We start from the raw sequence: 24,350 nt of genomic DNA, 5'->3' as shown, positions 1-24,350 counted from the left end.
TTGGGATAAATCCGTCAGCACATTGACAGTAATCCTGCCCTGCAAGTGTATTTGATTCAGGTTAAGAGAAACAGCAGTGAAAGACTAGCAGAATGCCACGCTTTAAAGCATCAAAAATACTTTCTTTTAATTTTTGTATCTGCCTCAGAAGACATTGCATTGCATGTGCTCCCTCTTCTCCGCTCTCTTTCTCTTTTCCTGAGGTGGTCAGCAATTTATTTCCTGCTGACCTCCTGCTGAATTATTTGTTTCAGCTGTACAAGTGTCCGCAGCAAATATTCCTGTGAAGGAGGGGCCAGTCAATCAAAGAGACTTGTTTGTGGCTGATGGTACTGGAGAACTTAAAAAAATGTTTGTGCAAGTCTTGATTGTCTCTGGTTGCTGTAGAGTCTGATATGCGACTTCACGTGAGCACAGACACTCCCAAGGGCTGCTCTGGAGCGTGCCGGTGCAGATTTTGACTAGCATGCAGGCTCTTCCTCACTGCTGGTGAAAATGCACAGCTAATGGTGGAGACTATGTTAAAAGATAGATAGCATTCTGTAGCTGAGAATGTGCTCTATCAAATAGTGTTATTGTGCTCCTTGTATGCACTGCAGTTCCCATGGCAATAAATAGGAAAAGTTACTTTCGGAGCAGGCTACATATATTTGAGATAGATAGCTAGATTCTTCAAAGTCCATCAGTGTTTCAGTTCTGGAAGCCAATGTGTTAAAGACACGCACATTTTGCTGCTTACTGCCTGAAATAATGTAGTGGTAGTGGAAATGCTGAGTCACAGCCTGAACCACTGATGGAGCACCTGCTGGGAAGGCAGGGCCAACCAGGAGAGGAGAACTCAGGTGCAACCAATCTGCCAGATCTCATTTAAGGGTTGGCAGTGGAGAGGAGGGTTTGTAAGGCAGAGACCCCTGCTTATCTCAGGGCCTTACAGGCCCTCTGAAGGTAAGCATACCTTCATTTCAAAGGAGAAAGAAGAATTGGGTTTGGGAATGCAGGTATCAGTTTTGCTGCTTTGCATTGGATTTTCTTTCTGTAAGTTTCAATTGTGGTGCTAGTAAATAACAATTATAGTGCTAGCTGAGACAGAGTTAATAGTGTACAGGTGGTTTGGTCCTTGCAGAATAAGGAATGCATGTTACTAGCTGTCTCTTTCTTGAGTTTCTTCACTTCTATACTTCAGCTGTGCCAGCTGAAGCTTACTGTAACTCCAGAAGTAGCAGCCCAGGGCCCACATTCCTGCCACTTCCTCTGTCTCTTTTCCATAGAAGAAGAGGATAAACTTGTTTGCATCTTTTAGCAAGTCAATTGTTCGAGTACTACAAGTTTCCCCATAGTTTTGACAGTGATTTAGTATCCACATCCTTGCTAGAACAACAAAAACACAGAGATATTCAGAGAGCAAAGCCAATCAGCTGGCAAGGTTTATGCATAGACTGCCTTCTAAAAATGGGAGATACTGACTTATCTACCTTCCAGACTGAAAATCACCTTGGAGATAAATATATGAGCTAGAAAGTTCTGCAACTAGAGCATTGGTATACTTAGATTTGGGTAGTCCCAACTGAGCCTTCAGTTTGTCTTTGACAGAACAGTTTCTTTAAGAGGAAAAATTATTCAGAGACAATAGACAGATTGCTACCTCCAGTAAGATCAGCAGTTGACAGGATCTGTTTGCCTCAACTGCAAGCACAAAATGACTGAGGTAGGAAGGGGCTGCCGGTACAGAACTCACTTGTTGACTGAGAGAGAAGGGAGGGAATCCAGATGGTCTTTCTAGTGAAATCACATCCTATTTGCAGAGTCACAGGTGTTTCAACCTGGATTATATAACATTTTCAGTGTTTTGGTTTTCTATTTTTTCCTGTTACTTGTATTTTGTTTGGGCTTTTTGAGCTTCATTTCTAAAGTAGGGAAACATACTTTCCTTAGAGAAAATATGCCAGAATGTTGAAGGTGGTTCTGTTTAAATAGGTTTTTATCTGTTCCTATGGACTTTGCTTTCATACACCCTACATGACATGAGAAGTGATTACCTGTGTGTGAAGAGTAACACTTAATTCAAACTTACAAACTAACTTTATGTTGAGTTCTTCTCCACGAGTCTCATTTACACACTTTTTTTTAATGCAAATCAGTAGCACAACCACACAGACCCTAAACTGCACATAAGGAATGAATAAAAGGCATTAAAATGAATCAGATCAGTCGATGCTGTACTAGATGAAGCTACAAGAAGAAAACATTATGAGAAATGTTTCTTCAGCTCAAGAAAGCAATGATCAGCAGTTCAACAGAGCAAAGATTGACACTTCACTTCGATCATTGAAGTTTCAAGGCCAACAAGAAGGAGTACAGGCAGAGGTTTAAAAGCATTAGTTTCTAGACTCTGCATGGTTAGCAACAGCTTCAGAAGACAAGCTGGGAAATGAGTAGATGCTGAATGCAATTCTTCCAGTAATGCAGCCTATGCTGGGGTGGTCTGAGTTGACAGGGGCAGTACCTAGAAACAACTAGGATTTTTTCAGGGAGTTTTTCCCTTCTCAGTAACATGGCTCACTTTTAATTCAACTTTCTCATTCAGAGTCTTTTTTCTACTTCAATGATATGAATTTATAGGCTTCTCCTGAAAAAATACTAATACTTCTGAAAGGTTGAAAATGAGCAACAGTAATTGTGCTCGTGTCTTTCATGCGCTGTCATCCCAACACAACTCCACTGGAATCGTGGCAGCTTTTCTGTTGAGAAGATAGCGCCAGTCTCTGGAGAACTCCAGAATGTTAAAACTGATAGATTTCACAAGCAACCACAGCAGCCTTGTCCTTCCTAAAACCTACTAGCATAAAGATTTCAAGAGGGTACATGTAGCTCTGTATGCTTTGCAGCGCAAAATAGTTTGGTGTCGGTAAATTAGAGATGCAGTGTGGGCTTCCATTCCAACTGCATCATTAGTCCCACCTACAGCACTCAGTATGCTTCCACTGCACTGTGCAACTTCAACATCCAAACTGGCTGCTGAATTCACACAACATGTAGTGATGTTGCTCTGGACTGTGGGCATGGGGAAAAACAAAATGTATGCTTCAGAAAACCAACTACAAGTGCAAAGAAACAATGGAGTAAGCTCAAGGAATGTATTGCATAAGAGCACAAGTGAGGAGAATCATTTACTCCATTTTCAGGTGAGGTTTATTTCAGATTACTGGGCTGTAGAGAGAAAAGAGCTGAACTACCAGCTTTGAGTGTTATCATATTTATGGTAGGAAGAAGCAGCATTAAGGCACTTATTGAGGTTGATTAAACACGTGGAGAAGTGCATAACCCCTATGAGTGCAAACATAATACTGCAATATTACGTCATTGGATAAAACAACAGGTAAAGATAACTTCTGCACCACAGCTGCTAAAACTGCATTTATTTTCTGTTTGCAATACTGTGGCCTAAGGACATAAAGAGTTGTACTTTTAATGAGGGTTAAGCTGGGTACAACTGGAAGTCAAGCATTAAATGTTTCCTTTGCCATATATATATATACATATATATATGTATATATATATATATTTTGCAGAGAGTGATGATAAAGGTGCCCAAAATTAGGTAAAAAGGAAAAAATGCTCGGGGCAGAAATAAAGCTACTCTGAAGGCCAGATACTGAAAATCTGATGGGTAAGGCAGAAAAAAAATCACCTTTTCTTATGGAAATGTCTGCCAGTATTCAGTAAGGAATGATCTGCCTTCTCTCTTAATACTACACGAGCCAAGAAAACTTCCTACCCCACCATGCAGTGTACTCCAAATTATGCTGTGCTCTGCTGGTATATCCTTTAGGTTATATAAACCTCAGCTAAGTACAGAGGACTGTGGGATTTATGAAAATTACATCCAAGGAGGATTCTTTTTATGTTGGTGAGAGCTTATCTGAAAAGTGTACTTATGCAAACACTGACCTGAACAGTAAGTGCTACTATTCATCTGTGGTAGCAATGCAGATGCTCAAAAGGAATGAGTAATTTAACCCAGAGCACACACAGCAAGCAGGCTCATCCCTTGTCAAGTTTTGTGTCTGAGGTTTTCTTTGAAGTACAGATTGTATGCAGATGTCCTGGCAACTAGGAAGCCCCTCTGCTGTTTGAGAACTGGAACAGATCTCAAATATATGTAGATCTTGAATTAGCTCTCATTGCCAATCAAATGCTAAGGTCAGATATTCAATCAGAAATACATAATCACAGTAACTGGGGTTACTCAAGGAACTTCAGTTTTATGCTGTATTAATTTAGATGTGAATGCGACTGTTATGTGAAATCCTGTTGGCACCCACTGGGCAGCACTCACTGGTTTTTACAGAAATATTTGGTTCCATGTGCCCCACAGGCAACTGCTTATCCAGTTTAAGGTATGCTGAAGGTTGACCTTGTTCTGCAAGCATGCTTTGCCCTGCCCTCATCACATTGTCTGTGATGCTGTTCCTTCAGGTCACAAGCCAGTATTTAGAAAGTATGCTGTGGCATGAATATGGGAAACCACTTTTGGTGTGCTTAAGCTTGGAGGAACACATTAGAGACAGAGAGAGGAAAAGTAAATAATAAGGGCTGTCACTTTTCACTGAACTGTTTAAAGGAAGCTTGTGGTACTGGGTTCATGGTGGCTTTTTAATTTTTCTTGCTTTTCTTTTTTTTTTTTGCATCCAGCCAAAGAGATTTTCTTTTAGTTTTGTCCTTGATTGTGCCAAACTGCTGGCAAATCTTCTGCCTTGTTATACAAAGAACTTTTTACAGCACTCAAACTAGCACAGCCTTTTCCAGCATACATCCCTCCTCCTTCTGAGGAGGAGAGTGAAACTTAGTTCTTAATGTCTCTGAAATTCAGTTGGAGCTGCTGCTTTTTGCAGTGTTCCTGCGAGCATGGAGCACTGCTGTATCACCACACTGCACAGCAGAAAGTCACCACCACTCAGACCTGTACCAGCATTTTGTTTATTGCCAAGGAGACATTCTTTTCAGCATTTATCTATAGTTCTACATTTTATATGACAGGTCTTGTTTTATAAAGCAAATGCCACAATGTCACAGTGTAGTCAAGACTGGCAAATACTGACTTTTTTTATTTGTTTTTTTCTATCAGAGGTTTACATTTTAGCACCTTTGAAACACCTGTGAGACTGGTAACTTCAGTGCTTTGCTATTTCTAGAATGCCAGTAACTGTTTATCCTCCAGGCAGTATTGCTTCCATTGCTGATAGAGCCCTGTGTTACTTCAATAGATGCTGACAAATTTGCAGCATACTTGGACTGCCAAGAAAAACACAGGTAAACAAGACAAAACAAAGTCCAGGCCGGCATACACACCCCAGTGAGCAATACAGGCAGGCTGTTAATAATAGGAGAGAAGAAAGCTGAGGTACTTAACACTTCTGCCTCTTTCTTTACTGTCAGCTGCTCCTCACCGCCCCCCTGAGTGCAGCGGCTGAAAGGTGAGGACTGCATCCCTCCCACCGTAAGCAAAGATCAGCTTCGCAGCCACTTGAGGAACCTGGCGGGTCCCAACGAAACGCATCGCAGAGCCTTCAGAGAATCGGTGTACGCAGCTGCCAAGCCACTCTCGATGGGATTTCAGGAGTCAGGGCACTCGAGTGAAGTCCTCGTGGTGGCTGGAAAAAGGGTGATGTCCTGCTGATTTCTAAGAGGAGTATAAAGGAGGACTTAAGAAACTGCCAGCCTGTCAGCCTTGTCTCCATACTGGAGGAGATCATGGAACAGATCCTCCCAGAATGCATGCTATGGCACACATAGGAGAGAAATGAAATGAGACCAACCTAGCTTCAACAAGGGTGGATCCCACCTGAACAATCTACTCGCCTTTCTTCCTATGACAGCGTGAGCAGACCAGGCAAGAGCTGCTGCTGTCAACTGTCTGGATTTCAGTAAGGCTTTTGACACTGTCCCCCACAACAACCTTCTCTCCAGCACTGCAAAGATTTGATGGCCAGGCTGTTCAGCGGATGAGGAAAACAAATCAATGCCTAGAAGCCAAACAGCGATGATGTTCTTTAATACCTTCATCAGCGACACCAAGAGTGGGATCAGCTGTATCCTCAGCAAGTTTGAAGGTGACACCACACTGCCCAAAGCAGCTAATGCATGTGAGGAAGAGGATGCAATCCAAAGAGACCCAGGCAAGCTCAAGAAGTAAGCACAGAGTATTTTTGTCATTCATGTTAGAGCTCAGCCTCAGCTGGGGACAAAGATTCACAATAACTAACTTCCCAAGATTCCACACAAAAGGGTTTTGCCAAGAAACACTAGTTCAGATTATCTAGGAAGAAACCAGAGAGTGCTCAGTGAACTCATCTTAAGAAAGGAAGAGTCTTTTTTTCTCCTGCAAGACAGTTGCTGCCATTCCCCTCTCCAGCCAGCTCATCCACCTTTGAGCTCAAGAAACTTCTATCCAGAAATACAGCTGCAAAGATACAGACATCGGCACCACAGCAGGTGACTTCATTCAGTGAGTAAAGCCAGTCTGACACTTACAAGTTACTTACTGCAGAAATGCAAGTATTTGTTACTAAGCCTATGAAGTGTTTCTTTCACAGAGCTTGCAGTGCCAAACAACCGATTGTTTATGGAATCATTTTTCTCCCTTCTCGTGTTACCCACAAAACAAGATCAGCAGCAAGGGAACAAGGCTCAAGCACAGGAATAGACACCGCATCCTTTTCTTTTGGAGGTAAGCAAGGATTTACTGTTGTTTTCAGTCACAGACAGGCAGGTATCCACTTCACCACAAGAACTGGAGCTAGCTGAGCCTAGCCATTCCATTTTAGCACAGATATTCATAGGCGTTCCAGTTCTCACACACAACACAGGGCATTCACATCTGCAGTAGAAAGTCATTGCAAAAAGCCTCCATAGGCCAATAATTCTTCCACAAAAAGGGAATTATCATCAGTGGCTTTCTATCTCACAGAAGCAAGCTTAGTTACCAACATTTTGGGGGCACATGTTGAAATGAGAACAATTATATTTAAAGACCTTCTCTCATTTCTTGCCAAAGTGAAACTGAAGCAATAGACTTCTCAAAGTAGGAGACTTAGCTTTTCACTATACATTTAGACAACTTAAAGTCACCTGCCCAGTGATTCAATTGGGTGCATTTTAGAGGAAGCATGCTCTTAAATACTGAGTAAAACCTTACCCACAAGAGAGTTTTATACATTTTCATATAATAATTGAGCTGGCCTCAGAGAGCACTCTCAAAAGGAGCTTCCATGAGCATTTTCACTTTATTTTCCTTTTAGACCAATCTCCAAGAGGAGATGGTAACAAAGGAAGAAAATTGCTGCTCTGTGACTTCTTTGCTCTCTCAGCCTATTTAGCCTGTTGATATTGTAAGCCAGCCATAGCATATGCAGGACATACACTGAGACACCACAGGAGCACTTCACTTCTATCCACTTACCCAAACCCTGTTAAGAGCAAAATGCCCCCACACCCCTCCAGGCACATTAAATTACTACAGAGCAAGCACCCTCCCATGTCAGTTTCAAACAGGTTTTACCTGGGGCTTGAAATAAACTGAGTTTTCTCCTTCAGCAGGATACAGAACCCAACTCCATCTCCTACCTTCAGGACTGGGAAAACCACCACAGAGCAGCCATCACCACACAGGACCCACTCCAGGATCCAGGGATAAGACCCCCAGATAGGCAGGAGAGGGATGGGGGGCAGATAGGCAGGAGAGGGATGGGGGGCAGATAGGCAGGAGAGGGATGGGGGGCAGATAGGCAGGAGAGGGATGGGGGGCAGATAGGCAGGAGAGGGGCAGGAGAGGGGGGGAGCCCAGATAGGCAGGAGAGGGGGGAGGCCAGGGAGGGTGGGGGGCAGGAGAGGGGGGAGGCAGAAGGGGGGGAGGCCAGGGAGGGTGGGGGGCAGGAGGCAGCCAGGGCAGGAAAAATTTCCATTACTGACCTGCACCCACCCCCCACCCAAAAAAAAATAATCTCTTTAGAGATAGTGCAATTTTCAGTCAACAGCCCCATACCAAGGGGGGAGAGGGCAGCCTGCACACCTAAGTGTGCAGGCTGCCCTCTCCCCCCAAAAAAACTTAAATAATATAAGCCATGAATAAAAGATTTGTCAGACAAAAAAAAACCAAACCACCACAAAAAAAAAACCAAGACACCACAAAAAAAAACTTAGAAGACACCTAGACAAAAAAAAAAACCAAGACACCACAAAAAAAAACTTAGAAGACACCCAGACAAAAAAAAAAACCAAGACACCACAAAAAAAAACTTAGAAGACACCTAGACAAAAAAAAAAACCAAGACACCACAAAAAAAAACTTAGAAGACACCCAGACAAAAAAAAAAACCAAGACACCACAAAAAAAAACTTAGAAGACACCTAGACAAAAAAAAAAACCAAGACACCACAAAAAAAAACTTAGAAGACACCTAGACAAAAAAAAAAACCAAACCACCACAAAAAAAAACTTAGAAGACACCCAGACAAAAAAAAAAACCAAACCACCACAAAAAAAAACTTAGAAGACACCCAGACAAAAAAAAAAACCAAGACACCACAAAAAAAAAACTTAGAAGACACCTAGACAAAAAAAACCAAGACACCACAAAAAAAAACTTAGAAGACACCCAGACAAAAAAAAAACCAAGACACCACAAAAAAAAACTTAGAAGACACCCAGACAAAAAACAAAACTTAGGCCAAACAAGTCACCACACCAAAGAATAATAGAAAAGCTTACCTTTTTCCAGGCTTACAGGGAAGACTCCAAGAGATCCTTCCACACTCACAGTCAGCTCTTCAATCGATCTCGGAGAGGTGCAGCCAGGCTCCACCCCTTCCAGGAGGGCAGCTGAATTGCCTTTCGCTGTGCTCATGTAGGCAGTCAGAGGTTCAGACCATCATTCAGCAGTTCCCATACACTAACCAACCTCTACCTCTACACCCACTAAAGGGATCCCAACAGGGGCTCCCAGGTCAAAGGACTACACAGACACCCACCGAGGAGACTGACTGCCTACCCAACACACCACTACAAACAGTGCCTACCTGGGGGCTCTCCTCTGCTCCTTCCATGGGTGCAGCATGCCTGCCAGCCGAGGACAGGGACTTTCCTCTCAGGATGCCTGCTGCAACACAACCTAAAGTAAAAACACACGTTGGCCAAGGTGGACCTCACCAAGCTCCCCGCAGGAAACAGGTGACAGAATCCTGCAGGCTGCGCTTCTCCCTTCAGTCTGTCAATTCCATTCTTCCGGCAGTAGAGCCAACACACACACCTTGAAGACTCAAAAAAGAAACCACACACCCCAACAGCCTTAAACAAAAACTTGTGTCCCCTGGCACCCGATCCCAGCTGGAAACTCCAGCCCGGAGGCAACACGCACAGATCAGGCACCAGAGGACACCGCTTACCTCACCAGCACGATCCTCGCTCCGGCCCTGGACACGCAGGAGAGCTCCGTGAACCGCTTCTCAGAGGACGCTGGGGGAGGGCAGCTCTCGGGTCGCTCACCGCCGATGAAACCGCTCCCATGCTCAAGCGGATCCTCGCTGCTAAATGCTCGGTTGCGGCACTCGCCCTGCGACGATGTCGTCCAGGGCCGTTTCCCGGTTACACATCACCCGGAACAGCATCCGGAGGCAACCTGCAATCCCCCGGAGAAGGAGACTCCGCAGCCTATTCTATCACTCTCGCAGCACAAGCAGTCTTACTTCTGACGTTCCGGTCTGTGAATGTTTCCACCTCACGCCTCCTGTCGGTGCCTGAATGAGCCCGTCGTCACCGTCAGCAAGACTCCTGCACTTCAGATAATTACCGACAGTAAGATATTTCCCCCATACCATCCACAGCCCTCCTCTCGTCTAACCAGTCACAACACAGAAGGCTACCTCCTTGGTCTAGCATCACTTCTCCTCACCGAATTCACTGTGACTACTTCGAAATTTTTGCTCATCAGGTCACTTGCAGCTGTCACCTAGACTCAAGCTTTCCCATCATGTCGTGGAAGCTCAGTACGTTCCAGTTCTCTCACCGGAAGAGAAACTCACCACCTCACCCTTTGTCTCTCCTATAAGGAACGCAGCCATCCACAACAGCGTTTCAGTCATGAAACGCTCTCTCCCACCACGTCTTCATGACGGGAGTGAGATCAGGCTCCTGAAGCTACAAATAAGTGAGGGGGGGGGAAGGAATATATCGTCTCATCCGGCTCGCTCCCACCGCTGGAAGCAGAAGGAGCTGAAGCACCCGCAAAACCCTTCTTGAGCAGTTCGGGGGCGGCGCCGTGCTGATCCCAAAGAGGCGTCCGAGCGGTGGCCCTATACGAGCCCCAGCAAGAGAGAACTTACCTAGTGACTCCCAAACACTCACCGCTTCCGCCTTCTCACCGGGTCGGGATGACGAGAGGTTCTGCTGCAACCTCCGCTCAGCCTGCAATAGAAAATTCGTTTCAGCAGCCCTTCCCGTTGCTTCTCGTTCCCAGCACAGAGGCTGGAGGAACGCGGCCCCATCCCGCTCGCTCCTACCGATAAGACCGGGAGAAACTGAAGTCCCGCTAAAAAGCCCCAGAGGGACTGAGAGCCCTCAGGACCGCGTTGGCACTCGGAGAACCGAGCGGCAGCTCCCTCCGAAAACGCGACGGCAGCCGGGTGGCGATGCGACACGGGCTTCGAGAAGCCGGGGCAGCCCTGCGGGAGCCCCGTGCCGGCCCGCGAACGGAGCCCGGCGAGAGCGGACGGACCCGAGCGCCGGCCGCCTCCGCGGTCCCGTTGCCGCCAGAATGATTCACCGGTTCGCTCTGATCTTTACCGGTAGTCGGCTCGCCGCAACCTGAAACAAAACAACAAACAGAGAAGGTTACAAAGAATCCCAAGGTCCGGTTTTAAGAGCAGCCCCTCGCGGTGCTTTGCAGCCCCGGCGGCGTAAGCACCGGACAACAGAAACGGAACCCGCTCCGGCTCCCACGGACGATGCACTCCGGCAGCCCTCTCGTGGCTCCCAGAGGCCTCCGGCGGAGCTTAAGAGGCCTTGGGGCGGACCCGCCCCGCGCTGCGAACGAGGCGCAGCTGTGCTCCGGAGGCCGCGGCCCCTCGGCAGCTGGGAGTCGTTGCCTCGTTAGCGCCGGTGGGGCTCGTTAGGGCCGGCCGGGGAATCTGACAGTTAGACACGTGGACTCTAGATCTGAGTTAAGGACTTTAACTGCACTTTCTATTAAAGTTTGTTACGCGCTTCTCCTCACCTCACTGTGAGATTCACTAATAATTTAAATGATAGTTTCACATTCAAATGGATCACTTTGCATCTCACCTGACGCCCTTTCAAAGAACATCTTCAGCCTTAACAGTTTCCAGAGGCCCCTGCTGCGTGCTGTCTTTGCTCTGCTTCCCCTCTCCCGTTGTCCAAAAATAAATAAATAAATAAATAAATAAATAAATAAATAAATAAATAAATGTAAAACTTTGTACCTGACAGAGAAAACGTGACAAGGCAACAGTGGAAATGTGGGAGTGGCAATCCAACAAACCCCCAAATGGGTGAATGATGCACATGGGAAAATTGCTGTCCAGTGGAAATCAGAAGCGGAGCTTCACCAACGGTTCTGTATGGTACAACTCCTCGGCTTATAAAGGAATTATTTACATGTGTCCCTTGCTTTGAGAACCTGCTGTCTGCAAATGGGCATGTCTGCTCAAAGGAAAAAGGTGCCAGGTATAGAATCTGACCGAGAGGCCTGAAGAAGTTGCCCATGGATTCCTCTCAAACCTCTTGGTGCCTACAAATCACCGTGTGATTCAAAGCTGCCAAAAGCTGTGGTGAATAAAACAGAAAGGGCAAGCTATCGAGAAGGTACAGAAGGGGCCTGAGAGCCTTCATGTGCTAATGTGGGATGAAAAAGGCCAGAGCTGTGATCTTAGGGCATCCTCCTTCAGCTTGTGCTGATACTCCCCATACTGAGGAGAACGGGGGAGGTCTGGGATGGGCTCCCACTGGATGACAAGACAGCAACTTTATCCTGAACTGCAGCTACAAAGCAATCCTCACGTTTTGTCTTTGGCAGCCAGCGATCTGCCCCGACGATGCAGTGACAAAGTGCAGAAGGGCTCCGGACTCATCTTGCATGTGCACATCTCCATCCACACGCTGTGCTACAGCGTCAGATTGTTGTTTTTCTTTCTGTACACATGCTCTAATTGTATTATACTGGCAAAGGAGAGTTAGAACTGTGGATGTATTCACTCATTGCTTAATGATGCTTGCATAATTGGTGACATGCGGGATCTAAATGAAGATTACATGCAGTATGCTGTTTGTCTAATGAGAAATTTAAACTGCATATTTTCGTGGTGCATCGTGTGATTGCTAGGAAGGCTGGAATTAGTGAAATTCCTACGTGGTTGAGAGAAGGGCTTTCTGTCATTTTGTGTTCATAAAGATAAAATTTGATTTAAAAAGCTCACGTTTCTTTTCATGGAGGTACGAGAGTTAAGGACTCTGGAATGTACCTAGCGTCGATCTAAACAAGAGTTACTAAAAGCTCAGGAATCGTTGTCTTGCAGAAAGTGGAACCTCTCATCCGTGATAAATTATAAATATTGCACTATCTGTACAAAAGGGAGTTCTTAATGGTGTCTGCTTATTCAAGACCCTTGCAAACCTACAAATAACCCACAACCTGCTTTTAATTGAAGACTTTTTTCCTCAGACACTGCAGGTACACGCTGGCTGGATTTGTTATATTCTGAAGTTATTTTAACTCGCTGTAGACTTCTGCATGTGAAGTAAGGCCCAGGAAAGTCAGAAACACTGACTCTTCTTCCCTGAAGCAATGCTTAATAGCCCAGCCTGTAAGATGCTGCTTGCGCCCTTAGAAACAAGTCTGAAAAAATCTGTGTATTTTCAGCTGTAATCATTAAGCCTTAGCATTCCTCAAAGGAAAAGGAAGCGAACCAGCTTTCCTCTGCTAACAACACAGAATTCTCAGTCATTTGGTGGCATCAACTCTCAGAGCTGCCCTAAACTAAACCCCTACAATTCAGCTTCACAGAAGGTTTCAGAACTGCTTTTTAGATTAAGTCGCGAGGAAAAAAAACACTGGGAGAGTATTTAACATTTAAATAGGTTTTAGGTTTTGACTCCCATCCCTTGAAGGATCTATGTTTATAGGGCTTATGATGGAATGTCAGTCTCAGCCTTAACTGCAGAGCAAATACATACGAGCTCCTCACAGTGATGCTGCTGTGTAATCTTTTCCTCTGAAGCGTTCTGTCTTGCTGCAGATACCCATGAAAGCATATAGGTGGATGCGCAGGCCATGAGGTACAGATTATGTGTAAGAGCAGTAGAAGCTGCTGCCCACGAAGACTTAACAGAATGAGATACTTTTGCAAGCGCTTAATAGTATCTAGTCGTTAAAGGGAAGTCATTAAATCTCTACCCTGCAATTTGGATATTGCAAATCACACTCGGGGAAGCTGCATTGTGCTGCTAAGAAATAAATACAGAAGATTCAGACGCATAGTGACCATATTTTTGAACATGAGCTAGATGGCAACGTGCAGCTTTTAATAAGGAGGCCGAAGAAATTACAAGTTGCTAAAATCCAAGGACAACTAGGCATTCCATTTTGCCAGCCATGCTTTTCTCTGCCAACATCAGTAAAAATGGCATTCTGTGATGCTTCCTTTTAGCGTAAGCAGAAGTGTCTGTGAAAACAAACCCAATGAAATAGTCAGCAATAAAATGATAAAGTCACTAAATAATGCATTTTTGTTTGGTTCTAGAGGCTGGCTTGTGTGAAATTCTTTGGAGGTGAAGTGCAAACTATTATTTTGTCTATGGTGCATTCCTGGGGAAACACGGCTATGAGAACGCTATAGTTCACAATGAAAGCAGTTCATTTCTCAGCTTGAATTATGCATATTCTTCAGTAGGTGGCCTTCTTCCTTCTTCAGTGGTACAGAATCTGCAGCCTGGCATAGTGCTACTGGGCGCTTTGCTGCTTGATGTGCCCTCCTTCAGAAGACAGACCGAAAGCAAGGCCTCTTTCCTTTCTGATTTTGAAGGCTCTTAAAGCAATTTTTTCTCCCCTACATTTTGCTTTGCGCAGTTTTAATTTAATACTGTGTTCTTCTTCTCTTCCTTCCTGCCCTCCATTGTTTTGTGACGTTGCTGAGCACTGTAAATGACCACCGTATTTCCTCTGAGGCAGCTGCATTTAACAGGGGAGTGAGGTGAAGCCTGCAAACACACTTTGTGAACCATTCCCAGAGAAAGAAACGCAAGATCACTTGCAATTGTTACACGCCGATACACCTGGACAAACTCCAGCTTTTCTGCACCCCTGCCGTCTCTCCTCGAGAGAGCATGAGGCTCGTGCTTGAGAGATCTTTCTGGGCAGGCTGTTGGCTTTTATCCTTTGTCTGAGAACCTGAGTCGCCACAAGCAACCTTCCTCCACAACAGTATCAGTTAATTAGCTGCAGTGCAGGCGGGTTTGTCTATGGCTGCCTTCTGTCTGTATCATCCCTCTTTCAGGGTCAGTCTGTCCTACCAGGGGAACTGCACAAGCCTCAGCAAAGTTTGCCTTGTTACACCCGGGGCTCGCTCTTCATCTGATGTGTTCTGATGAGCCCTGCAGGAGACCAAAATGTCAGAGAGTTTCTGGCTTTAGCTTATAAAGCAACTTTCCTGATGAACTTTACTGTACGTAAACTCGACACGCTGAAGTTTAGTGTTCTTACTGAGAAGACACAGACGCAGTGCTAAGAGAAATAACTGCTCGTAGGATCTAGCATGCGGATGGGGCTGGTGTGGTGGGAGTTGGGAGAGGAAGGAGCAGACAGATCTCCTCATAATGAGAAGCATAACGCAGCCTCTGCCGTGAAGATCGGAGCTGCAGCTTCCCAGTCATTAACAGGGACACCTTCCCCATGGCCCAGGAGCTGCGGCCCACTGCCACCGTGACCCCAGAGCAGCGGAGTCTAGACAGCACTGTGGGCTGATGGCTGTCAGTGCCTCTCAAAATGCTTCAGGACTTTCTCCTCTCCAAAGGAGATGCCTGAAGCAAACAAGTCCTCAGCATTCCAGGGAGCTTTGAGCCAGAGCCTTTCCCGAGCGACTGCCAGACTTTCGGCCAGACTCTTCAGCCAACAGTTTGGTATTGGGGTTCTTGTTGCAGAGGCATTTTTCTTAGGAAGGGAAAGTATTGGATGAATTTCTAGCATGCTTCAGACTCTTAACTGCTTGTCGGTTACTCTGGATAGAGAATGAGAACCTTAATCCAAGTGTTAGTAGTCTTCATTTGCTTTGTGCTCAGGCTGGGCTGGATGGTCTCTGAATCTCTGCATCAAAGCACAAGGGATCAGAATTGGGATGCTGTGTTGGATCAGGCTATGAGTAGTACATCTGGAGTTTTCCTGAAAGCCAGTTTATCGCTCTCCCCATTTCATCAGTTGATTGAGCCTTGGCTTTATTTGGGGCAGAAAAAATAGATAGCTGCTTGTGTAATCAATTCTATAGAAAGCATAGTTTGATTCTTGGGGTCAGCGCGGGGGATCTGTGTTATCTGAGATGGATAAGCCATGGCAATTCTTGGAACATGAAACATTAACTGTGTGCTTAATTATTTCACTAGTGGTGCTGTACTATTTTTCTTTTGTTAGCCTGATGCTAGCAAATACTATGAAGGAAAAACCAATGCAATGCAAAGGTGTTTGAGTCAGCTCTATGTTACACAGTACAAAAGGGAACACAGGCAGTGCAAGACTATGTTTGTGTTACCTGAACAACTTTTGCATTTATCATTTGCTTTTAAAAGATGAAATAAAAGAAGTTCAGAGCAACTGGGACAAGAGAAATAGTCAGGGATTTTCATTTATTTATTTATTTATTTATCTATTAATTTTTGTGGGTTTCTTATATAAGGTGGGTAGGAGTTCAAAAGATTGACTGCAGTCTCAGCCGAGCTTTTGAATAACAGCTCTTAAGCACCAGGGAAAACATTGGATAAAGTTTCTTCAATATTGTCTTTCTTACTGAGGATGTAGTATTTAAAAAAAAAGAAAAAAAAAAAAAGTCAGTGATGCTTACAAAAATTCTTCTTTATTTTATCTTTCTGGAGACTCAAAACTTGGTCTGAAGCATGAGCCAGAAAAATGTGTTGAGATAATTTGTTCGTACGTGTACAGTGTGTCAGCATCAGCGCTCTCTTATTATGACTTTGGTGTTACATATTTTGGAGCCTCGCTCTAAGACTCCTGGCAGCGCTCAAGATTGGTGCTTTCCATTTTGACTGAATTAATTAGAGTCTCCCGACTGTGCAACTGTTAGGATTTTTCTAACAGAATGTTTATAAAATTATTTTTACTCTGGTTAATAACAAGTTGGATATCTGACTGTGTTTCTGTATTGGTCAGATGGAGAATGTGTTGCCCTTAGGAAGCAAAGGAAATGGTAAATCAGAACTATTTTTATGTATTTATCTTGCCTTAGCGTGAATCTCCTGTTACTACTCTCTTTTGATTTATACCCCCTTATTCTTATTAGAAGCAGAGCTGCTTACATTGTACATCTCCTGCCTTCCCTTCGCGTTTTGCTCTTACACATGACCCGGATCAGAAGTAGGGATGCTTCTCCTTTACAGCCTTTGTGCTGTTCCTCTTGTTTGCCACACCAGCCCTAGTGCAGCTCCGGAGAGATTTCTGTTGCAAGTCTTGTGTGCAAGGAACACAAACGGCGCGAGCTGCTGGCAGAAGTCAGGAACTGCGTTTGAACCAGGCTGCTTAGCAGACAGTGGAAAGAGAAAACGTTGTCATTTACTCTAAGCTTCCATTCCTCTTTCTTCCCCTTTTCTTAGGATAAGAAAGAGTGGCCGCAAAAAGGATTTTAGATAAGAGAACCAGTCAATTGTTCATACATGTCTCCAAATGGCAAATATCCTCATTGAAATAAGGAGATGCCCAGGGGAATGGGGAGAACCAGACAGGACAAGCCATTCAGCAGGTCTGCTCTGGAGTTCTGTACCCCTTTCCTGTTTGGTAACCTTACTGCAGCTGTCATCTAGCACTCAGAGCAAGATGGAAGGTAACACTGCCAAAACGTGTGTCAAATGTATAAGCCTGTGTAAGCCTAAAATTTCAAAATTCTTGACATACAGATGCAGTGCTTACTTTTAATGGGATTTCCATCTCAATAGCCCCCCCTTTTGTGACCACAAAATTAATCACCAGAAGAATTTCTGTCTTATCCCTGCTTACCTCAGTGACCACTTAGGAAAATGAAACGTGCCAGCTGTGTCTATCAATGTGCATGTCCTCTATGGCACACAACAGAAGTGACCATGGACTCTACTGATATCTGTTTCTATGTAAACTGAATCCATTCTCCTCAGTTCTCTAGCTAACGAAGCACTGTGGGAACAAACCAGTCAGAAGCTTGGGAATTACTCTGCAAGGAAGAATCCCAGTGTTATTTGCTTTTTTGTTTGTTTGTTTGTTTGTTTGTTTTTCAGAAGCTGCTTTATGCTCTAGGCTTGCTTGATAAGAGCCAACAGTAACAAAGCCTTATTTTGGACCGAAGTTTAAATAAACAGACACTGAATGTTTCTGCCTGCCTTTGAAAGCTGATACACAGAAATCTCAGATTATTTCAGAAAAGCCTTTTTTTTGTTTGTTTGTTTGTTTCCCTCGTTACAGCAGGATGCTCAACCTGGCGGTAGTAAGGTGTTAGTCTCATGAAATAAGGGAGAATTTGAGGTCCCAAATGGAAACTTAGGGAGCAGTGTTCCTTTTCCTTATTTACCTCTACATACTGACAGAATGGGAATAGTTTTTTGTTTTTTTTCCCTCAATCCTTTGCCAATTTCCTTACAAGAAAGAGACAAAACTAGAAGGTATAAGGTAACTTACTCAACAGTATTTGGATTTCTAGCATCTGTTGATATTAGGTTTACTTTAATTTTGCCATTGGAGCATCTGAATTGTCATAAGTAGTCATACGTTGGCTCAGTGGTTTGGGACTTGTTGGAGAAGGCTGTAGTGGAGGCACTCAGTGACATTAGATTTACTCTGTATAATTCCCACAGTGCCCTTTCCAGCTGTTCTTGTACACTTAAATTGAGTGAGCATTAATGGAGAATTGTGTCCAGAAGGCCTGTATCTCTGGTCTTCCGGCGTATGCAGGTGATAATAGTTAATTGAAAGCACACCTGTAATGTAGCAGAATGCTTTTCCCTGCGCAGCACCATCTGAGACTGACTCTCTTCGGCCCTCTCCGTTATTAAATTTAAATAGGAACAAGCAGCTGCACAGGCACTTCTAATTTTTTCTTATTTGCTGAACAAAACAATATTGTCTCTTCCAAGAGGGTGTTGTGCAGAAGGGTGTAGACTTCCCCTTTGACAAGGAAAGAAATAACCGCTTGCTGTCTAATGGTGTTGAGAGAAGTTACAGGAGTAACTTGAACATAGAGTTCAAAAATAAAGAAGCCCGTACACCATTGCAATTGCCCATGTTTCCGGTTCACAAAAATCTGAGTAGACATGGAAGCCATCCACTTTCTGCCCCCAGAAAGTCAGATACATTCTGCCAAGAATGTAAGACAAACCAGTTCTGAAGCTTACAGGTGAGGCTTTAGCGAGAACTTTAGAAGAGACCCAAAGGGAAATGCTTGAACACCCCTGTCTCCAAGATATTTGTCTAGCTTGCTTGCAGCGTGTCAAAATTACTGTGCCCTGTGAGAAGATGTGTCAGCTGAAATTTGAGGCAGGACGGTGGGCAGATTAAGTTCCAGCTGGGTTTTTTCTTAGCTTTCTCTCTGCATAATAAACACTTAATAAGTGTGGAAAAAAGCTATTGGCTTTCAGAATCTTTGATGAAGTTTCATTTTAAAAGGATCGCACTGGATACACGAAAACAACATTAGTGTAATATGTTCAACTAGTACCAAGCTGGTATGTAAGTTGCTCCAAAAGTAATAGCTATTTATTTCCAAGGAAACTACCACAGATGCAAAGAGCCAATGAACACTATTGGATAGAGCAAGTTTTCAGCTACAAACGACTTGTTCAACTTAGCCACTACCATTAGCTGTGCATTTTCACCATGAGGAGGAAATAAATTCCACACTTCCACGTCAGACTGCTCCTCTGCTGTCATCTGTCACACAGCAGCAAAGTGTAACAGAAAACTGATGGAAGGTTCAGCCTCTACTGCCACACCACCAACATCCACCTCTGATATCGTGGGCCAACATAACAATATAGGAAGAATTAATCAGCATTAGAAAAATAAAAAATGGCCTTAAAAAAGATCCAGTCACCCCACCCCACCCCACAAACAAAACCCACAAAAAAACCCCACCTTTGCCCTGTTCTTTCCTGCTTAAGATCAGAGGAAGGACACTACACTACAGCTGGTGCATAACAGAAGCATCTTCCCAGCTTCCACTTTCCTGGTTCTCTTAGGCTATACCTAAGTATCTCAGCCATTAATTGCTGGTAGCAAGTTAGCTCACATTGACAGAACTTCTTACTGACCTGCCTGGGAGGGCTACTGTATTAAAAGCAAGTAAATCCACATTAGAGATGGCAGTCTCCAAGCACTCAGTAATTGACCCGGAGATCATGTCAGACAAACACAGGCCATTAAGTACATGTAGTTCATTTATTGAGAACTGTGAATGACAGTCTGCATCACAATTGATGACAGCTCCTCACTCTTTCAGAAACGTGAGACCAAGCACCCAGTCTCTCACTCTCCCACCAGCACTGCTGCAGCTAGGATGGCCAGAACACAGCATGGAGGATCACGATAGAGGAGGCGTGGGACGTCTACTGGAAACTGCTGTTAGACTACATGCCAGATTAAACTTGTCTTAAATGCATTCAGCTACTACTCTGAGAGGAAAAACATTAGTCTATGCTCATGATATCAAAAAGAACCAGAGGCTGCTTAAACGTAAACAGGCCTTTAGAAATTAATTTGAAAAAACGATAAGTAGTTCTCACTGCATATTTGGTTGATCTGTAGGACTGATTTATAAAATGAAAGCTAAGAGACATGCAATCATGGCTGCAATCAAAATGCTCATCTAGTGAAAGTGATAAGGTACTCCGGGTAAGCTTGAATATCATTAAATACGATAAACATGGATGGATTGTTCACATTATCAGTTGAACTGTCAAACAGATCCACACTGTTGCCAACACTCTTTGCTGCTGGAGTGATTGCTCCTTGTGTCCCCTGGGAATACTGTCCAACAAGGACTCGAGCCAGGTACATGTGCTTCTTCCCATTGGCATCTGGTTTTGAGTAGGTGTCGTTAGCAGAATAGCTGGCATTAACAGCAAAGTAAGTTCCATTTCCATACTGAGCAGCTGTAGACCAAAAACAAACAAAAAAATTAATTAATAGCAACCGCTCTGAAGATATTCACAAGCTCTGGAGGTGGGAATTTTGTTTTTTATTTGCAACAGAGAGATTTAACAAGTTAAACAGTTTTGCATACATGTCAGCACTACACAGGTAGTGTAGCAAATTATTCCTAGCCCCATCCAGGAAGACAAGTAGTTCTGAAATTCACACTACCGTGCATTCCAGCATAGCTGCGGTTAAATCCATAGTTGTTAATGAAAGTTAATGATTCTGCTCTTGTCCCATGGAACAGGAACTTCTCATTATTGTTGTTGCCATTTTTGGCATCCATCTGACACTTTTTTATTTGGTAGACTTTCCACAAAGATGGGTTCTGTACCCTTTCGATCTGCAAAGTTTGAAAAGAAGACATTCATTTCTTCTTGTTATGAAAAACATCAGTGTATCAACCACTCATTGCTCCAAGATTCTCCTCCCAGCTACAACACACGGATACTAGATTCTAAAATACGTTGGGCACGTGGCTCCAGACTTCAGCGAGGCAAGCAGCAGAACCCAACCCAGAATGCAACAGAAACAATCCATAGGAAACTACATGAGATAGTCTTGCAGGCTTCAGGACCATACACAAATCAACCACCTGCTGAGCACACGTGGCTTAAGGGAGAAAATATTCTGCTCTACTGAAGAAAAGAGCACGCTCACCAGGGGCATCAGAAGTAACAGCTGAAGACTTGTACCAAATACCTCAACTGCAACATCAAACCAATGCTCCTTTAAATCAGTTAATCAGATGACAGTGCTGTCACTAATCTCCTGCTCTTTGGGGGAACATCCTAAATAAATTCTCATGCAAATTGACTGTTGAGCAGTGGGCTGCTCTGCAGAAGAGACACTTACACACAGATGCACTGAGTCCCCTGTCACTCCAGGAGTAGATAATGCTTGAAACTCACAGCTTGAGCCTGAAAAATTTACTGGGGAACTAGATGACATCAAAACTGGGTTCATGTAACCAAACCAGCTCAAATCAGAGCTACTCCATTGAGGAGTGATATGTTAGCAAGCAATCTTTTATATGCTTCTACACTGCCAGAAGTGAGCAGTACATAGTGCTGAAACAACAAATATTCACGAAGACATCAGTAGTCTTCACTACCTTCACAACCTTCACTGGCAAGTTGCTCTACATTTGTTTCTGGATAGTGAATCCTCTCCGCTTGCTGTGTTTTGCTATCTGATTCAGTATCTGATTCTGTGGCCCTTCCCACTGCAGAGGGGTTGGAACTAAATGGTCTTACACGCCCTTTGTAAACCAAGCCATTCTATGAATAAGCAGAAGAGAAGAATGTGTAGTAGCTACATGAACAGAGACAATACATATAGGCACTTTAACAAAAATTGCCATATTCTGCATTTTCTCAGCATCATAAAACTTGATTTCATAAGTAGTTTCCTATTGGGAGCAGAGATATTTTGCACCAGGTTTGAAGGTCATAAGGATCACAGGTACTGAACAACTGTGTGGTTATTGATGGTTTTGTTCAATCTTCTCAGACAGTTGCTTAAATACACACTTTAAGTGAATTAGGAAAGCAGATAAAAACTGAGTCCCTTTCTTTTGCTGTAAAGACTTGTCCAACAAATTCCAACTGAATTTATTTTTTTCCACTGCTTACTATCATTACTCATTAGCTGTATTTATGCTTAGAAATGATTACATGCTTTTACCTTTTCAATTTTTAGATTTAGTGACGGAGTGGTCTTCAGAAACCTTTCCTTCACTTCTTTGTAGTCTTTTGTATCTGGCGTCAATTTCACTATTTTGAGCTGCTGATTTTGCATATCGTCCCATTTTTCAGGGAGTGCTGTTGATTCCTGATCTGCAGAAGAAGCAAACCAATCATTTACCCAAATCCACCGCTTAAAGTGAAATATGCCCCGCTACAAACTCCTCTGAAAAGCCTATACTTATTATAGCTTATCGTTATTGCCTGTTCACGTACTGTCAGCCAAGAGTCTATCTTTTAAAAACAAAGAAACAAAACCAACCAACGATCCAAAGAAAACCCAGAAGTGTAAGATGCTTTCTTTTATGATGTCATCGCTCTGACAACTGATGTCTTGGAAAGGGGTAGCTCCTAGACAAATCTGTTCTCCTTCACCATTAAAAGAAGGAGCAATGTCTTTATTTGTCTTCTGCCCACACTGGGGAGGGAACAGGCACTGAATTCTAAACAACTAGGAGCAAAGCATCTGGCAAAAGGAAGACGAGGTTTGGAGCTCCAATAATGTACTCTTTGCATGAAAAGCAGAGGTATTCCTTCCTCTTATTTCATATTCAGCTCTGTTGTTGAACACTAACAATGGGTGACCCATTCACTGGGCACATCTAGCATGTTAGGTTCAGTCAAATCAAGAGGGTATCATCTTCTCAAAAGCAACATCTTTTTTGGTAATAAAGCAAAAATAAACAAGCATCTGACAGAATATGTGAGGCACTTGACTTCTGCTTCCAAGTGTTAAATGAAAATAAATTGATCCTGTTAAGATATAACATGAGCCCCTGTAAAACTGGATGACAGCAGGGTGAAGAAAAGTAATCCACCAGGAAGAGTCCTGTAAGGACAGGAGAAAAATAGCTCTTTGCGATGGAAATCACTGAAATAAATAGAAGAGGGCCCATCTTGAGAATACAAATGATTTAGAAGGACAAGTGCTACAGGCATGTCTAATCATTGCTAGTAAGCCTGTTAAGAACCTCTGAATGCATTATCTATATTTCCAACAGTTTCAAATTTCCCACTCTAACACCTTAAACCAACACCAGAAATGGACAAAAAGTATCTCACAATATTCTACATATTCTTCCTATTTCTTTGACTCAGCTAGATGCAACCTAGCTTTGTGTGTGAGTATCAACCCAACTCATCAAGATGCTTTTACTAACCTGCAGATTTATCAGTACGTGTGAGTGTTACACGTTTTCCTTCCTCATCTGTAGCATATCTACTTTCTATATTCACCATGTACTTTTTCTTGTTAATGACGACTGAAACATCTTTCTGCTTTCTTATAAAAGCATTTTCCAAGCACATATTTGTCATACTATCAAAGGACACATAGGAATCTTTTTCCAAATATTTCCACTCAATTAAGTTTTGATAAAGTTCTGCCTTGATCGCTTCATATTTAGCAGTTTTAACCCTGTGGATCATATCTTGGATAGTTGAGTAAGCAAACCAGACATCTTTGCTAAATCCTGTAATTCGAATAAAGTTGTCTCCCAAGAACAGAGCAATATTTAATCTCTTCTGTAGGTCACGCAGTTCCTCATTCTCTGCCTCATCAAAATCCAAGATGGAGTCATCCTTGATTTCTCTTTGAAACTGTTCCTTCAGAATTGTGCTTTTCAGCAAGGTTTCTGCTTCTTCCACTTGTTTCTCGTTTTCACCGCAAATCTGAACAACAGCCCGATCAACTTTATTTTCCAAGACTGCTTTGCGTTTTTCCTTTGGAGGATGTTTCTCAGGGATCAGGAATGCTGCAACGAGAGACACAAATGCTGTAAGTAGCACTAGCTGGGAACGTATAACATAAAACGGATTGGTTTACTGCCCCTATTTAAAAGTGATGTCTACTTACATGCCATCCTGGAAAGAAATGATTTTGATTTTGTTTTACCAGGATTTTCTCTTTTTTTCATGCTTGTATGGAACACGTTCAGCAGATATGACTGAAAAATGACAATTTTAATAGTTTTCACAGATGGAGTAGAGTTGCTCCTTGCAAAGTCAGTTATTGCATCCATCATCTCATCAGCTACTGTATCTGGAAAACGGCCTGCCTGACCTGGAACAAGCAACAAATTGTTAGCCTTGAAAAGGATTATAACATCTTTAACAGAATAGTTACGATCATTCCCGTAGTCACATGAGTCACAAGTGACTC

The 24,350-nt window shown here is 43.4% G+C and overlaps 2 protein-coding genes across 26 annotated transcripts in view; both read right to left on the bottom strand.

Annotated features, from left to right (window-relative positions):
* LOC128076679 (protein mono-ADP-ribosyltransferase PARP14-like) overlaps positions 1-24,350 on the bottom strand; it is an 86,385-nt gene that overhangs the window by 50,851 nt on the left and 11,184 nt on the right. Inside the window, exons 13-17 of one of the 4 annotated variants that reach the window (XM_052674608.1) lie at positions 24,045-24,251; positions 23,350-23,964; positions 22,131-22,282; positions 20,613-20,787; positions 19,670-20,401 (exon numbers count right to left, since the gene is read on the bottom strand). In XM_052674608.1, coding sequence (XP_052530568.1) covers positions 20,112-20,401; positions 20,613-20,787; positions 22,131-22,282; positions 23,350-23,964; positions 24,045-24,251 — 1,439 coding nt within the window. In that variant the 3' untranslated portion in view covers positions 19,670-20,111. Of the gene's footprint in view, positions 1-19,669; positions 20,402-20,612; positions 20,788-22,130; positions 22,283-23,349; positions 23,965-24,044; positions 24,252-24,350 lie in introns of those variants that run through there. The other 3 variants (XM_052674609.1, XM_052674612.1, XM_052674610.1) reach the window with 3 other exon arrangements.
* Positions 4,962-11,124, bottom strand: LOC128076680 (uncharacterized). Of its 22 annotated transcripts, XM_052674613.1 has the most exons (10): positions 10,555-11,112; positions 10,378-10,459; positions 9,742-10,192; positions 9,442-9,608; positions 9,076-9,167; positions 8,768-8,893; positions 7,559-7,623; positions 6,058-6,235; positions 5,817-5,969; positions 4,962-5,673 (listed from the first exon to the last, which is right to left on the bottom strand). In XM_052674613.1, exons 3-10 carry the CDS (start codon positions 9,871-9,873, stop codon positions 5,621-5,623), a joined length of 966 nt encoding a protein of 321 aa, XP_052530573.1. In that variant the 5' UTR covers positions 9,874-10,192; positions 10,378-10,459; positions 10,555-11,112; the 3' UTR covers positions 4,962-5,620. The 22 variants fall into 22 exon arrangements, 8 of the variants coding, with proteins under 8 accessions (XP_052530573.1, XP_052530579.1, XP_052530580.1 ...); XM_052674619.1 differs by having other exon boundaries at positions 4,962-6,316; positions 7,559-7,631; positions 10,555-11,124; XM_052674620.1 differs by having other exon boundaries at positions 4,962-6,235; positions 7,559-7,631; positions 10,555-11,124.

Source organism: Tympanuchus pallidicinctus, unplaced genomic scaffold (assembly GCF_026119805.1).
Source record: "Tympanuchus pallidicinctus isolate F22 unplaced genomic scaffold, pur_lepc_1.0 scaffold15, whole genome shotgun sequence".
Classification (NCBI taxonomy): domain Eukaryota; kingdom Metazoa; phylum Chordata; class Aves; order Galliformes; family Phasianidae; genus Tympanuchus; species Tympanuchus pallidicinctus.
This window is presented reverse-complemented; position numbering and strand designations above follow the sequence as displayed.